Below are 16,915 nucleotides of genomic sequence, written 5' to 3' on the forward strand. Positions count from 1 at the left end.
AAGAAGGCATAATTAGATAATAAGAAATATAAGTCATTATACAAAAAAAAGAATCCACAAGCAATTTTATCTAAAAAAAACATGAGTGTACCTCCTCGTTAATCAATTTATTATTATCATCAATAAAATTTATTCATCCACTAATCTACTATTCAGGAACAGAAGTGTAATCAGGGGAGATTCAACCTTTTATGGATGTGAAAAATGTTATTTTCAAGAATTGGTGTGAGATATGGGGCTGGATTGGCATGTGGGTATGCTGACTTGCTTAGTTCACTGGATGTATTGATCATCTGTGATCCTTGGCTTCTCTCAGTTGCATTCTATAATTGATCTATCGATGGCCGCACTTAACAGTTCACAAACAATGTGTCCTGGCCATCAACAGTAGTCCTAGAGTTAGATGCTTCCATGCTATCCTAAGTTGGCATGCATTCAAATAATTGGCAAAAAACCCGTCGAATAACTACTTCTTCAGGGGCCATCGACGAAAGACGATAATCTGCAGGAAGGATCATGAACGTTAAGAAGATAGAATCAATATCTGAATTGAGGAAATTTTGGGTCTGCTTAATCTTGACTATACTACATTATACTGAAGGGTTTAGCCAAGATTTCCGAGTACTCCATTTTGGAGGTGACTCCTGTTTTTTTTGAATCTGAACATCAGTGACGGCACTTTTTGGACTTGTATGGTAGAGAATCTCAAAGTCAGCCAGAGCTGTTCGGGAACAGATCAAACCCTCAATATTGTGAGGACTTAGGTTCGATTCCTACCAAAGGCAGCTTGTCATGTCTTCTATATTTGATAAACTATCCCTAACCATTGTCTGTTATCCATCTTAAACAATAAGATCAGATCTAGATCTCTATGGATTAGGATATACAAGATTGTATCAGAGTTGTTGAGTTGTCATGTGGAGATTGTCATTTTCTCTTATCTCGTCATGACTCATGATTTTTTTTGTTCTGTTGAGTCGTTTCATTACGAATAGACGTTTTGCAAGTTGCATAACTCAAAAACATACTAATTCTGACCCCTTCCACTTAATCAGTGGTTGACAACCTTTTGTTTTTTGCGGCAAACCACTGATTGTTGGTGGTAAGCCTCGGCCGAAACCGCACAAGATGTACGGTTCACAGTATTTTCAAATTATTTTGGAAGCATACTAGTGTGCCGCGACTCATAGGTTGTCCACCACTGCATTAAATTCAAACATCTCATATTAAAATTGAAAATAAATCCATAAAATAGGAACGAAGGGATCGACCCTGAATACACCCCTGCTCAGCATATTATGTATTATCAAACGACAAGAAATTGACCATTCTCATAAAAAATATCCATCAATTATCATTTTAATGTCCAAAAGAATCTTCTTTTTTTATTCAATTCCGAAACAAATTTAAATAAAATTAAGAGAAAAAATACTCAAAAAAAAAGAAATAAAATTAAAATATTCACATTAAAAACAATTTTACGATATTGATTTGACATGAAATTGAAGGGCAATAATGAATGAATCGAAACAGATGATAAACCTTAAAAGTAATATTTGATGAAAAAAAAAAAAATTTGTTGGTCATAAAAATGATGGAAGCGCTAATTTGAATAATGATAAATAAAAAAAAAGTGATTGATATTTTTTAATTATTTTAATTTTCAATTCATCTCGTCTCGTAAAAGCGTTTAGCTGAAAAATGAAACAAAAATCAATGAAATTTGCATTAACTTTTTAGAAAAAAACAAAATTAAAAACACATTTTTTTTGGACCTAAACGCTTCCGAGATATATATTATATTATATACATTAAGGACAATTATATATGATAAATTAATGATGATGAAACAAGTCAAAATAAATTATAAGATGATTAAAATCTAAAAATAAAGAAGAAAAAAAGAAAAAAAACGACAAAAAAGAATAAAAATTGAATTTTGTTCTGAATTACATACTTCACAAACGCTTTCAGAAATCGTCGAATGTAAGTCAAATGAAAATCATATGAAACTTTAAGACTGTGCTTCAGAGGATCATTTCTGTAGTAAGTCTTCATACCTTATCGTTTCTAACCGAAACCTTAACAAGCCATGATGAGGAGTTGTGGCGTTTTTTCCTGAGCGTGAAGCCGGCATGAGAACTGGATATTATTTCGGTACTCATTGCTATTGATGATCGTTCACATTCTATTAATTTATTAGTAGAATGGGAGGGAAAGAACGCTCTCTGAGTGGTCTTACTATTAAATTACATAAACATATCAAGCTTGGAAGGAGTATGGCGCATGTGTGCATGACATCAGCCTTCTAGATGCTCAAAGGAATCACTTAGGTTACTATGATACAACATGAGCAATGGAATTTTTAATCAGATCGACTACATCCCCTGCTCCCCTCCCTGGAACGCGATAAGTCTTTCCGGCCCCATACCTAATTTCACATAAATTGATGCCTTTCTGGATGTTTCATGAAACTTTTTACAAACATATCCATCAAAAAAATTGTATTTCAGGCATCCTCGTTGATATGATTATAAATTCTATATGAAGCAGGTGATTGAGCGAGAAAATTAAATTATTGTTGAATCAACAGGTAATGTGAAACTGAAACAATAAAAAGTTATTTTTTGACTGCATGCAAATTTGTTGTAGGACTTCATTTATTTTCAGCAAATTGATACTTTAATGCCTATAAGGATCAATTAAATTAAATTAATCTTTTAATTAATGCATCAAAATTAATATTTATTTGGTCAATAAAGCTTTATAAAGTAAGTATTGGAGTGTTCAGTCATTGGGTTACAGTAATGTTGGGGATTCTGTGTGACACGGCACACTAGTGTCGAGACTTATCGCACGTGGTTGCCACGTGGCAGAAAAAATTGTGCTGACCGGAGAAGAAGCAAATTAATTAAAGCAGCGTCCCGACAGAAATACAGCAGATGGCCGACCCTAAATACTGATCGCTGGGACAAAAATGCGTTGAAATGACTAGATAAGAACAAGGCATTAGCACTACAAATTATTTCATCCGGACAAGAGAAATTTCCTCCGAATTTGAATTTTATTTTATAACGGTTTCTTATGAATTTAAATTTATTGACAGCAACGCTTTAAAAATATTTTTCTTTTGTTTATGAAATGAAAAAGATCATTAATTAACGTGCATTGAGATGAATTTGCGATTCCAGACCAACCGATACAGGCATAAATCGAAGGCACAAAGTTGATGCTTCAATCAAGAGCTTTCTACGAGGTTTTGTTTCAGAGATTTCATGTCTTACACAGCCAGCGGAACAAAGTGCATCAATAGGCGTAAAAATGAGCTAAAAAGATAATAAGCAAAAGACTGAAAGATAAATGATTTGACTAATTTCATTACTTAATGTAGGATAAGAATTTTAATGAATAATCATACTAAAGTGAACTATTTTTATATTTAGTTTTTAATATATTTTCACATTGTTCAGTTGATCAAAAGCTGGTGAAAGGCATAAAGTTAAAATGATGGTGATCGACTTACGACTGTAAGTTTTAAGAAGTTAAAAATATTAAATTTTACAAATTTATAGTTTAAAAATTCAATTTATTTAGAATTGGATTCCTGATTTGGATTGGTTTATCATCTGGAAATCAAATTACGGAGATTGTTTGCAATTATCCTGATAAGAACTTTGTAGATTTACTTAATATCGAAACATGTGAAGTCAAAGATTGTCCAATTTATTTGCAAAGAGACTTAAAAGCTAAATTTAAATATGAAACACCTAAATATTTTAAAAGTTTCGAAATTACTCATAAAATAATTAATTATCTCCCAACCGGAATTGGTGAAAAGTTCAATAATCTTCAGGCTTTAAGAGTTTACGGATCAAGACTAAAGGAAATCACATCAAACAATTTGAAAGAGTTTACAAAATTACAGTATCTGGATTTAAGTTTCAATGAAATTGAAATATTGGAAGGAAATCTATTTACATCCACATTAGACATCAAAAGAATTTGGTTTAATAATAATCGAATTGTTTACATCCACTCCAATACGTTCGATTCATTGACGAATCTCAAGTACTTGAATCTCCTTGATAATCCTTGCTATTCAATGAGTCCTTCAAACCTTCCTTCAAACCTTAAAAATATTTCAATTCAAGTAAAACAGTCATTTTCATGTTCTGATTCTATTATTCAACTGTATGGATTAATACCTAAATTATTTGCTGATATTCATCATAAAAGCATCGCAATATCTAATCAAAGTTGTCCAGAAGTGATGCATCAAAGCTGCAATTTGTCATTGATTACTGAGAAATTATCACAAAAGTTTGAAAACTTAGAAACTCGTTTGTCATGTGATATGAGCAATGATGTATCTGGATCATTAATGAGCTGTTTTGATAAATCTATTGGAACTAGCACTATGAGTGAAGTACTGACTCACGTAAAATCAATTGGAAATAAAATTGATACAATCCATAACAATCAGAATTCAAAGCCAAAATCTGGAAACAACATCACAACAAAACATGAAGATAACAGAACAGAAATTTTAAATCTACTTGGCCAACTCCAAAAATATGATTCCGATTTGAAAAGTATGCTCGAAAAATACGAAAACTATGCAAAAGTCATTTTTCCAGTTTTAATCACCTTAGTCATCCTAAACATAATAAGTTTATGCTTCAATTGCTGTTGTTCAAAGGCCAAACACTCAAGCAACAACTCAAAAAGCGTTAAAAGCACTAATCTTGATCATAAGAAGACTCCATTGACGAACATAAACAGCAATTTTGACAAAGACATTCAGATGACTTATAATGATCACAATCAAGCATCAATGAGTCAAATTAAGGACACGTCAGAGGAGTATGTGACTGACAGAGATCAAAATTCGAGTCATAGTCTCACACATTCTGCACACTGTGAACTTTATGATGAAAATAGAAAAGTTGAAGACAAAACAGCCATTCAAGATTCCGAAGATTTATATTCTGAGATTCTCTTTAAAAATAATAGCAATATGGAAAAGGCCAACACAAGTTCATTCTCTGATGGTCCAATATACGCTGTTGTCAATAAGACAGATAACTCATAAATTATGGCGGCCATCTGCTGTATTTTTGCCAGGACGCTGCTCTACTTAGTTCTAATATTCATTAGGACATAAAATAGTCCGAAAGTACCCCAATAGTGCCAAACTAAGAAGTGTCCCGATTTTTTGCGAAAATCCTCCGGCCACCCTACTCATAATACTCATAATATGCATGCCTTTATTTAACGTATTTTACATATTCAAATTATATTATACCATATAGTTTTTTCCTGGAGATGACATGATTAATCAAGATACTGTAAGCAAATTATTACAAAAAAAATCAATTAAATTTTTTATCAATAAAATCTGAAAAAAGGGACACGTGATTGAGCTAAAGTGAACTTTTATAGGTATATATTTTAGACGATTTAGACAAACGGTCGTTTAAGATTTAAAAGTTGTATACGATTTTCAAAAACTAACGAACTTTTGCCAAAATAAAATTCTCCAAAGTTTCTTATCAGAGCTGTTATTCAGGTAAATGTCAAATAACACAAAATATACTGTAAACTTTTCTCATTGCACTTCATTCATCAACAGACTGAAGACATCTTTTAAATACAGAATTAAATTATTACGATCTAATTTTACTTAAAAGAATCAAAGCACTTAATTCATTGTAGCAACCCTGTATTCGGAGACTTTTTGGAGAGATAAACAGAAATAGTGGCAAAAATAAATTCTAATCAAAAATTTAATTAATTTAACGTTTTTTAAGTGTTTTAGAAGAGTTATTAAGTAATCAAGATGATGTCGAGTCATTTAAAAATGAGTAAACCTGCACAAAGTGTAAGAAAATAAAGAATTTAATAAAAAATTTCATGAATTAAATTAATTATTGATCTAATTTTCAGAATACATCACTTAGTTCAGGTGTCCAGCCATCAGTGACTGAATATGCGATTAGAGTTCCAAAGAACATGAAACATAAGCATCATGTCATGAGATTTAATTACAATTTAAATGTTGATTTTTCACAATGGAGAAATGTTAAAATGGAACGTGAAAATAATATGAGAGAATTCAAAAGTGGACTTGAAGAGGATACACCGAAATTTGGTGCCGGATCTGAATATAATCGTGATCAAAAAGAAGAAGCTAGGCGGAAGAAATTTGGGATTATTGCGAGAAAGTATAATCCAGATGCTCAGCCCTGGATCTTGAAAGTAAATAGTGGAAAGTCAGGCAAAAAGTTTCGTGGTGTAAGTAATGTTGTGAAATCCACAAATTTACGTCATATTAATCATCATATCAATTTTAGATCCGTGAAGGCGGTGTCAGTGAAAATGCAGCTCATTTTATATTCACTCAAACAAAAGATGGCTCAATTGAGGCATTTCCATTAAATGAATGGTACAATTTCCAGCCAATTCAACGTTATAAAGCATTAACAGCAGAAGAGGCTGAAGAAGAATTTGGTCGTCGTAAGAAATGTGTCAATTTATGGTCAATGAAAATGCGTATGAAATTAAAGAACAAAGATGAGGAGGAAGTTGAAGATCCAGAGGATAAGGCTGTGAAGGGTTCAAAGGGTGGTGATAAAAAGAAATTAATGATAAGTGAAATGGATGAATGGATGGATTCAGATGATATGAGTTCGTCGGGTGAAGAGGATGGAGATGCTGAAAAGAAGAAAAAGGAGGAGGACAGCGATGATGAAGCTAAGAATAAGAAAAAGAAAGGCAAAGCTCCACCAAAAAAGAAAAAGAAGGATGTTGATGATGAGGCATTTGAAGTAAGTTTCATATGCTTTATTTTGATTGAATCTTAAGCAGGAAGGAACGACTTAAAGGAACTTGATCTAGTGACCTATTCTGTTATTGAAAGTTTGTTTGGTTTGCGGATCATGACTAGCTTAATTAAGCTTAAAATTGAAGCCAGCTTAACACGAAATCAATTGTAATAGTGGTTGCGGAATTAAAGTATTTACCTAGCAAAATAGCATTTAAAAACGTTAAATTTCAATTTCTTATCAAAATCATATAAAATCTTAAGTTCATTATCTTTATTCGGACAGACGTGAAAAAAAAGCTAGTCAGCTTTGGTATATACGAATATTTCTCATATCGGTTCTAATCTTGTAACCCCATAAAAGCAGTCATGTTTATTATAAAAATAGATTTCGTAAATGATCCATTTACTCGCGTGATAAATAGACTTGAAGGTCGATGGTACACGAAGGCATGGCTTCAATGCTCACTAGATCAAATGGTGGATTTATGTGCAGTAAGGGTGCTGTGTGGTGGAATTCGTGTCCAATTGGTGACTACTTGTATGAACCAACATTAAGTTTAGTGTTACTTACTTTGCTGGCCGTACAGATGAACTGTGATCCATGTCCTCTCTTTGGTGGCATCTGAAGCTGATTCTGGCTGCCTTAGTCAATTAGCAATGCCATATGCTTTACTGTCTCTATTAACAGCTTCTTTAAAAGAGTGTTGAAGTGTATAGGAACTAAATGGTAGAGTGTTGGTCTTACGTGCCAAAGGTCCTGGATTCGTGAGTTTGCTGGAATTTTGCTTCGTCTTTGTTCATGAATGTGTCTCATAATGTGTTAGGTATACCAGGATATATTGGTATTTGGATGACTTTCCTTACAAAATTTTGCGCGTACGAATTGTAACTAGGTTCATTGCAGGGTACATCAGGTCTTATGACGTACTCGTGTCTTTGCAATGTTCAGAGCTTGCAAGTGGCTTGGATTTCACTATAAACCGTAGGTCTAATGGATGCAGTACAGCAGATTAATAATCGCAGTGCTTCCAGCTCATAAAAGGCTGGGTCCTTCAAGCATTATGTATATATAAATTATCTTTACTTCTGCCTTGAAGGTGTTTATTGATGGCACCAATGCATGTTCCCGGTATTGGCGTGGTGCAGTACGGTATGGACACATTACTGGAATGATACAATTGTGCATTAAGTGCTGTAAAGTTGTGAATCTTAACCGTACCATTCCAGTATTGAAGAACTTGGTCTCAGAGGTCAACCAAGACTAAAGTTTTCTATACCGGTATTGAAAATTCAATCAGGACACTGATCTTAGAATCACTACATCCAGTTTCCTATGATGAATCGCACTACTTAATTCCCCGTGATACAGCAATTACTTCCTATGACAAATATTTTTTTGTGTCATTAAAAATTCCCAAATTTCTCAAACCCAAAAATTATTAGCTGATGCTTAATGAAAATTCTACGAATTTCTGTCCACCGGTCAGGCACTAAAATGTCTTATCATCAAATTTTTAAATGACGCAAATTTAAAAAATTGTCAGTTCCAAAAAAAAGTCATTTGATTATGCTGAAAATGACGCAAAACCTTTGTGCTAATCAAAATATTTACTTTTTTTTGTTTATTTCAGGAATCAGACGACGGAGACGAGGAAGGACTGGAACGTGACTATATATCAGACTCAAGTGATACGTATGTTAATTTTTTCATAAATAATTTATTTTATTTGAGCTTAAAAACTAGAAATTTTAAAAACGGAAGTTCTATCTACAACTTATGGACTATATTTTGTATCCTAATTTGAGTATTAAGTTCTCATGATGTCTTATGATGTTCTCGCTCTCGAAGTTTTGTTTCCAATTGTAATACTGTAATTGGTATATTATCAAGTGATGGTACAAAATAGTCATCGGTCTCTTCCTCAATACTATCGACATCAATCTCAATATCACTATCACTTTGTGACATATCCGAATCTGATGATTGTGCTGGTGATGAGTCCATCTCTTCACTACAGTAACTACTATTGTCACTTTCTTGTGCGGTTCTTGTATTTGTGTGACTATAATTGTATGGTGCTGAATGATATTCAACATTATTGACTGTCATTGGCATCATGACTTGATTATCATGATATCTTGCCATAATTTGCTTTCTTGCCTCAAGTGCTTGCTGTTCCATTATGCTCATCACTAAATCCCATGATGGTAATTTTGATAAGTCCACATTTGCGTATGGACGTTCGATATTATTGTAATGTTGATTAATTGTTGCCATATCACTTCCACTCATTTTTTTTTGTTTATATTCTTAATTACTCAATTTGATATTTATGATAATTTATTGATACTATTTTGGGGTTTTACCACAATTTTTTAGGTATAGTCACTATCTTATCTTTTTATTCCTCAAATGTCTTACTTCTTCAAAAGCACGATTTAAAATGTCATACTCTGAAATTGTTACACGAGCTTTATATACGAGAGATGTTCTCTTTTTTTTTTGTGTATGGAATATCCCTATTTCCTTCTCATTCTCACACATACACATGCTCGCAATACGCGCAAAAAAATAAGGACATATGCAGGAAAGAAAGGGAAATACCAAAAAAAATATTGGTACAGAATGTTTTTATTATTTTCAATTCGGAAATTCAGGCAGCTATTGTCGTTCCATGTGGCTAACAGATATTCTATAAACTTTATTGTTGTTTTTTGATTCTGCACAAAAAGAATTTTTCATATGGTAATTTTGGTATGTTGGATTTTTATTGGGTATGGACTGTACTCATGATGACTGAAACTTATGATACATGATTGGGTCTTTGTAGGAATTTGGAAGTATAACAATTTTTGATAAGGAATATTTGAATTAATTAGGGCTGATTATTATTAATATACGTATTGAATTTTTGGAATATTAGTTCCAATCAAAGTCAAGTTAGCTAAAAAGTTCATTAAAAATAGTACAATCAAAACATTAGAACTGAGCCCTAATAATAGCATTGAAGTATTAAGAGTAAAGAGTCAAAGACACAGCTATCCTGAACTCGGGTGAATAGACATCAGCGGACTTTGTGCAAAAGTCAATAATCAATGAGTTTAATTCTAAGCTATGATAGGCTTGAAGCTCATTCTTAATTTCTCCGATTTAATCACAAAGCTCGGTTTATGTGCTGTTGTTAGTTCTTGATGTACATACTCCTTACTTAATTTCCTGACCTTACAGATCATTTGAGATCCATGACCTCCATCAGATGTCGCTAAAAACTAGCTCTATCACTGGCTACCGTTTGCCAATTTATGATTCCAAATGCAATAATTTCTCGATTCACAGGTTCTTTCCATGAGATTCCATTTGATGTTCATAATCTGCACATCTATTAGAATCTTCGAGTATTATCTTTACGAAAACATGCCCAAATTTAGTTAGATTTTTAGTAGAGACATTGCGATATTAATCAAATTGTTAATTATCACCATGAAAATATCAAAATTTGGGTTTACGGACTATATTGATATCCAAGAGGGAAAGGGATGATATGAATTAAAATTCAAATTGCTTCAAAATTGAGGACAATTTCAAGTCTCTAATCAATAATGATTCAAAATTATCCAATATTTCTATTGTTGCTAGTCATCAATAAGGATATGACGTGATTAATCAAAATTCCTTCCATTTACACAATTTTTCCAATTTCTTCTCAATCTATAAGGCTAAAATCTCCATTAAATAGCCCTAACATACAAGTATATGTTCAATGAACATTTTACGGCACCTAGATATCGTAAGGTGCACATTGCGGATATGTTTGTATCCACAACAGGCAATAATAATGCTTTAAAGGTAAAAAAATACCACTACGGTACCTAAAAGCGGTCTCTTTGCCTGATAGGATATGTTAGGACATGCTCACTAGATACTACAAGATCCTTATTGAGAATATGCTTGTATGCCAGGCCAGGAGTTCTTATTGAACGTGCCAAAAAGCTTAAAGTCTCATACAAAACTGAGTCATAAGCACATCATGGATTAAAAGAACAAGACATTGATAAGCATTATCAATTAGCCCAAGATAGTAAATATTTGAGAAATAAAAATGATAAAACTCAATTAATGAGCATTAATAGAACTAGAATTGGGAATTCCCAAAAGTCGACAATCTGATATGAAAAAAAAAGTAAAGTTTCAAAGGATTTTCCAACTAAGTCAGGAGGCATAAAGGTAGGCTGAAAAAAATAAAATTAAATGCAATTAATAAGGAAGAAAAATAGGAAACAAAATGTGGGAACCAGATGATCACCAAATTAGATAAAATTGGCATACAATAAAGGCACGAAGGGAATTCCAGTTGATGTTATGAATATTTGGTACTTTTATTCAGGTAGCAGCAATTGGAACAGATTGTTTTTGTTATTCGGATGGAAAAAACACGGAAATTCTTTTATACTTTATTTATGTCATCCGCATTCCTGCTCTCTTTACAGCATTAAATCCCATCCTTTCCATTTTTTTGGGTTTTCTATGTTTGGGTTTTTCATGCATTTTTTTTGTTACTTCTGGAAGTGAATGTGTTTACCAGATTCTTAAAAAGCGATTCCTTTTATCCCTTTACTTCGTCTTGACGCATGCTGGATGGGGGGAGGAAAATCCATAAAATGACCTTTAATTATTGTCACACATTCTGCAATAAATTTGTAGTTATTAGTTATTATTTGGGCGCTTATTTATGCAAAACGAAATGTGTTAGCGCCATGCCATAATTTGCATAGATGAATTTTTTTGTTCATGTTTTTTGAGGCTGCATGCTTTTGGGGTATTTTGGTCTAGGTTTGTCTTTTTGTCTTTTGTTTGTTGGGATATTGCCTTCTTTGGTATGATTTCCTTCTTATATGTGTGTATGTCAAATGAGAGCAAATGTTGCCTGAAAGATTTTGATCTCTTTGGTCACTTCCTTTGCTGGAATTGACAAAATAACGATAAAGGAAATTTCACAAAAATTTAACGGTATTTTCGCAATTTAAAAAGAGTTCTTTTTTTTTCAAAAATCTTGTGATCGTTATTTTTCAAATATTTTCTGCCCGTTATGAAATTTTTAAAAAATCTTCGTTTTTTGAAACTTTTGAAACAATTCAGCCAATCAATTCAGCGTTTTCAAAAACATCTTGACGGTTAATTTTCAAATATGTTTTGATCGCTAATTTTCAAATTCCTTTTGACAGTTATTTTTGAATTCTCGTTCATAATTTTCAAATTCTTTTCATCCGTTAGTTTTCAAATTCCATTTGTTCGTTATTTTTCAAATTTCTTTTTGTCAATTATTTTCAAATTTCTTATGTCAGTTATTTTTAAATTCTTTTAGTCCGTTATTTTTGAATCTGTTTCGTCCGTTATTTTTCAAATTCTATTTGTCTGATATGAGTGCCTATTGAAATAACGAATTTCAATAATTCGAAACTTCATTTTTACGAATGTTCATTTTTCCGAACATATCATTTTTCGAATAATTCTTCATACAAATCTCTATAATTTTTAAATTTTAAAAAACCGTTGATATCAAGCATTTTAATTTCGTTTATTATTTTTACAAAAATTATCTACTTCACACCTTAAAAACTATTAAATTAGCTTAGCTCTTCAAAACAAAAAGATAATTTGATTGTAAAACATATTTTTAACGAAAATAAAATGCTTGTTATCAACGGTTTATAGAGATTTGTATGAAAATTATTCGGAAATTCGAACAAATGAAGCTTTGAAATTCGCCGTCTGATATTTTTCAAATTATTATCAGTTATTTTCAAATTATTTTCGTCCGTTATTTTTCAAATTAGTTTTGGTCGTTAATTTTAAAATTCTTTTTGTTTGTCAATTTCCAAACATTTATCAATCGTTATTGACAAGTTGTTGATCATACAGAAAAATTGTCAACCTAATTATTTGTGCTCGGATTTTGTATGGAGAATAGTTGGCTCAAATCACTAAATTTTCTTACAAAATTTGAGTCAACTTCGAGTTCTGCTAATTATTAATAATCCTTGTCCAAAAAATGCGCATTTGGAATTTCCTACTTATGCTACACATTCTTACTAATTTGGTACATACGCTTAGTATGTCCAACATATTTTGAACACATTTTTAGTCACAATAAAAAGGGATAATAAATTTATGAATATTCAAATTTTAAGCGCCGGATATTTAAAGGCGCATGTTGCCAATGCTTATTTTTACGTGCAATAAAAACATTTCTACAGATGTGAAACATACGTGATTGGAATTTACAGGAAAAGACACCAAAAGACAAAACTTTAATTTCTGGCATGACTGAATCTCTCATCTCGTGTCATTAATTAAAGTCTTTTTAATTACCTGAAAGTCATTTCATTCCTTCCAATACCAAAACTTTTTATTCATTCTCATGTCACATTTTAATATTTCTCTTATTTTCTTCTCATTTACCAACAGTGAATCGGAGCCGGAAATCGAAAAGATAAATAAGGAACTTAAATCAGTCGCTGAAGAGCCAGCATTACAAAAATTATTAACATCCGATGAAGATTCCGATGAAGAGAAATCTGAAAAGAATGAAGAGGAATCGGATGAGGAAAAGAGTAAGAAAGCTGAAGATGCCAAAGAGTCGAAAGAGAATGAAGTGAAAGCAGCACCGGCAAAAGAGAAGAAAAAGGATGATAAGAAGAGTAAAATGCAAAAGTTTTATGATGCAATTAATCAAAAGCCAGGAACTGGTAATGCTAGTGACTTTAGTTCTGATTCTGAGGATTCTGAGGCAGATCCATCGAAGAAGGTTGTCAATAATAAGAAGAAGAATGCTCAGAAAAATGAAAAAAGTGCTCACAATTCACGTTCTGGAACTCCAGTTGATGGTGGAATTAAGCGTAAAATTGACATAACAAGTTCTGATAACAGCAACAGTCCACAATCAACACCAGCAAAGAAATTAAAATCGGAACCAATATCCATCACCCCATTGTCATTTAGTAACTTTTCAAGCTCAAAAGACAGCTTTAGTAATACAGAAGAAGCTGTTCGTCGTTATTTGATGAGAAAGCCAATGACAACAACGGAGTTACTTAAGAAGATACAAAGTAAGAAGACGGGTGTGTCGAGTGATGAATTAGTCGAAATGATGACACAAATATTGAAGAAAATTAATCCATCACGACAGCGAATTCAAGGAAAAATGTATTTGAGTTTGAAGGCAACTTAAGCCTTAACTTCTTTTTTTTTTGTGGACGAAGATTATTTTTTATTTAGTTAAATTTTTTTCTCCCTTTTTTTGAATTTTCAATCTCCAATTAACTCAATTATAAGCCATTTTTCTATCATCCATTATGTTCAGATAACAATGCATCTCCGTGCATCTATTTAATAGACACAAAAATTGAATAATAAAGAAGTATTTTTCTAAAGAAATTCCTATTCCTAGTTTATTGAGGTGTTGAAATGCTGTGCGTGAGGTTGTTGAACTTTTCAGGAGTTTTAATTAAGTTTAAGATCCAAAAATCAGCTTTGTGGCTTGTTTTTAATCTTTTAGGACGATTTATGGCTCTTTATAGTTGCTGCCAATTTTATGTATCCGCTCATAAAAGAAAGCTACATCATTTTTTTTGGGTAGAATTAAGATTTTGTCGGATTTTTTTGTTCTTGTCTAGCAAGTTATTCTGTTGTTGGGTGCCAATTAAGGAATTTTGTAGGAGTAGAATTGTGAATATTGTGAGGTTTTTTGTGGATATTTTGAAGATTCATTCATTTTGAAGAATATTTTTAGAGGTCATTTGATTGAAATTGCGTAATTTGTGAAGGAATGACTCAAAGGTAAGGTAAGAAATGGCATTAAATTCCACTAAACAAGCAAATAAATTTGATGAAAATTTAACGGTATAATTTTTTTTAAATTTCTTCAATTCAGCGGATTCAATTTTTGAACTTGTTCAATTTTGAATTTTGAACTTCCGTGTATTTTTGAATAATTTTTATCCGTTGAAATTTTTGATGATTTTGAATTTATTTGTTAATAATTTATTATATTGCAGCATTAATGCTTGAAAGGCAAAAGTTCAACGGAATATAGTTTATCAATTTCACGAATTTTGAAATTCGGCATGATCAATTTTTGAACTGTGAACTACGGCATGATCAATTTTTAAATTTCGAACTTCGGTTTGATCAATTTTTGTAAACAAATTTTGAACTTCAGCATGATCAATTTCATGAACATTGAACTTCAGCATGATCAATTCTTAAATTTTCATTTCCCGTAATTTTTTGAAAAAAATTTTTCCGCTGAAATTTTCAATAATTTTTGAGAGAATTTGAACAATTTAAATTCACTTTATTAAGCATTTTATCCAAATATTAAGCAATAAAAAAATAACATAATTCCGAAATCCTGAAAATATAAAAATCTAGGAAAGCCTAAAATTCTCAATTCCTAATTACATTAGTCGCCGTAAAATCCCCAAAATGCTGATACCTTATGCTGCAATATTAAAACAACAATCCACCACATGTTTCCGTAAAATTTGTCAATTTCACAGCAAAAAAAAAAACCAAAACATCAAGTCACATGCACAGTTCATTTATCCGGAAATCTTTTTGTCCATAAACAATAATATTGCATCGTTTGCTTGAAAATAAGCAGCAGCACATTTTTGGATGTTTTGTTTCATCATATAAACAACAAAATATTAGCATTTCCTTCTTCTACACTTCCATATATTGCATATAAAACTCCAATTAATGTGAAAGAACAAATTAGTTACTTGCTTAATCGTCCAACAGTGAATACAATTAGAACCAAAAAAAAAAAAAGAAGTAAGTTTAATTAATCTTCATCTCATGTTGATGATAACTGAATATTTTTTCTATTCCATCACCCGCAGTGCACAGACGTATTATCACAATTATTTTAATCGCATCCATTGCCGAGGGTCAATTACAATTAAATGATTTTAAACAAAAATTTTCCATAACAACGTCAGCATCGCTGTTGCCGGGACTTTTAGAGACCGGTGAGGCATGTACATGTGCTGTCTATATGAGTGGACAATTCAAAAAAGGTTCAAATGAACAACCAAGTGGATATCCAGCATTAGTACAAGAAACTGACATTCATTATCCATGTACACCATCCGGAACTAAAATGTGCATTAATAAATGTTTAGAGACAATTGTTAAGCATCTGCCAAATTCACCAGCTATAATTTGCGGTACAATTGATCGTGATTGTCATCGTGAGAGAGCATACTTGTTTGTCAAAAATTGTGATGCAAAATCATGGATCAACAGTAATTTGTCAGCGGGAAGAGAATATTGCTGTAAAAGTGGATCGCCAGTAAGCTGCTTGGAACGGCTGACGTAAAGAATCAATTTAACATAGAACGTACACTACTTTTTTTTGTTATTTTTCTCTGTATTTTTTTATATCCGATCCAATTCTTTTAAGTCCAACACTTTTTTATGAAATCCACAAGACAGCTAAAAAAAAGTGTAATAAAGTCAAAAAAAAAAGAAAATTACCGTTTTTGTAAGATCCGTTGTATTATTATGTACTTGCGAAGCACAACTTTAAATATAAAAAAAAATCCGGGCAATAGCTCGACATCGAGTTTAAAATGAAAAAATAAACAGTTTTAATAATTTTTGGTGCCACTCATGATATGAAAATGAAAATTTCTTTACCTTTTGACTTATGCCACAAATATACTATTTTTCACTTAATTGTAAGATAATTTCGGCGTAAAGGAATAACGAGAAATGAATTATAATTTTTCAGTAAAGATGTAAGCATCAAAATAACGTGACATCAAGTTTTCCTTATAAGACAATTTACAATTCGTTCTAAGAATGGCATTAATTGGACATTTATGAATTGCATAATGATTCTGGTTAAACTGTCGGTAATATTTTGAAACTTGTCGGCATTTAAGATGCAGTTTTGTTATCAAAAGATGCGAACATTTTGAATTTTTAACGGATTTAAGATGCAATTTTTGTTTAAAAAAGATGCAAAGATTTTGAATTTTAACGGTTTTTCAAAAAACTTCAAAAAAGATGCGAAATTTTAA

At 31.8% G+C, this 16,915-nt stretch overlaps 1 protein-coding gene and 1 non-coding gene across 2 annotated transcripts; both read left to right on the forward strand.

Moving 5' to 3' along the window:
- The first annotated feature begins 2,016 nt into the window (after positions 1-2,016).
- Positions 2,017-2,237, forward strand: LOC139089252 (small nucleolar RNA U3). Its single transcript, XR_011544281.1, has one exon. It is a non-coding gene; the product is annotated as a small nucleolar RNA U3 (small nucleolar RNA).
- Positions 2,238-5,732: 3,495 nt separating this feature from the next.
- On the forward strand, positions 5,733-14,261 carry TfIIFalpha (transcription factor IIFalpha). The gene is made up of 5 exons (XM_070638030.1): positions 5,733-5,881; positions 5,947-6,294; positions 6,354-6,827; positions 8,458-8,519; positions 13,293-14,261. The coding sequence occupies exons 1-5, from the start codon at positions 5,840-5,842 to the stop codon at positions 14,053-14,055; spliced, it is 1,689 nt and encodes a 562-aa protein (XP_070494131.1). The 5' UTR covers positions 5,733-5,839; the 3' UTR covers positions 14,056-14,261.
- The last annotated feature ends 2,654 nt before the right edge of the window (positions 14,262-16,915 follow it).

The sequence above is a fragment of the Chironomus tepperi genome, unplaced genomic scaffold (genome assembly GCF_022539635.2).
Source record: "Chironomus tepperi strain 1889 unplaced genomic scaffold, CSIRO-AGI_Ctep_v1 contig_12, whole genome shotgun sequence".
Taxonomy (NCBI): Eukaryota; Metazoa; Arthropoda; class Insecta; order Diptera; family Chironomidae; genus Chironomus; species Chironomus tepperi.

Excerpts from the sequence above, each read along its gene's own strand:
- TfIIFalpha (XM_070638030.1), top strand. The coding sequence starts at position 5,840 with ATGATGTCGAGTCATTTAAAAATGAGTAAACCTGCACAAAGT. Across the intron at positions 6,295-6,353 it reads CAGGCAAAAAGTTTCGTGGT|ATCCGTGAAGGCGGTGTCAG; the intron begins GTAAGTAATGTT and ends TATCAATTTTAG. Across the intron at positions 6,828-8,457 it reads TTGATGATGAGGCATTTGAA|GAATCAGACGACGGAGACGA; the intron begins GTAAGTTTCATA and ends TGTTTATTTCAG.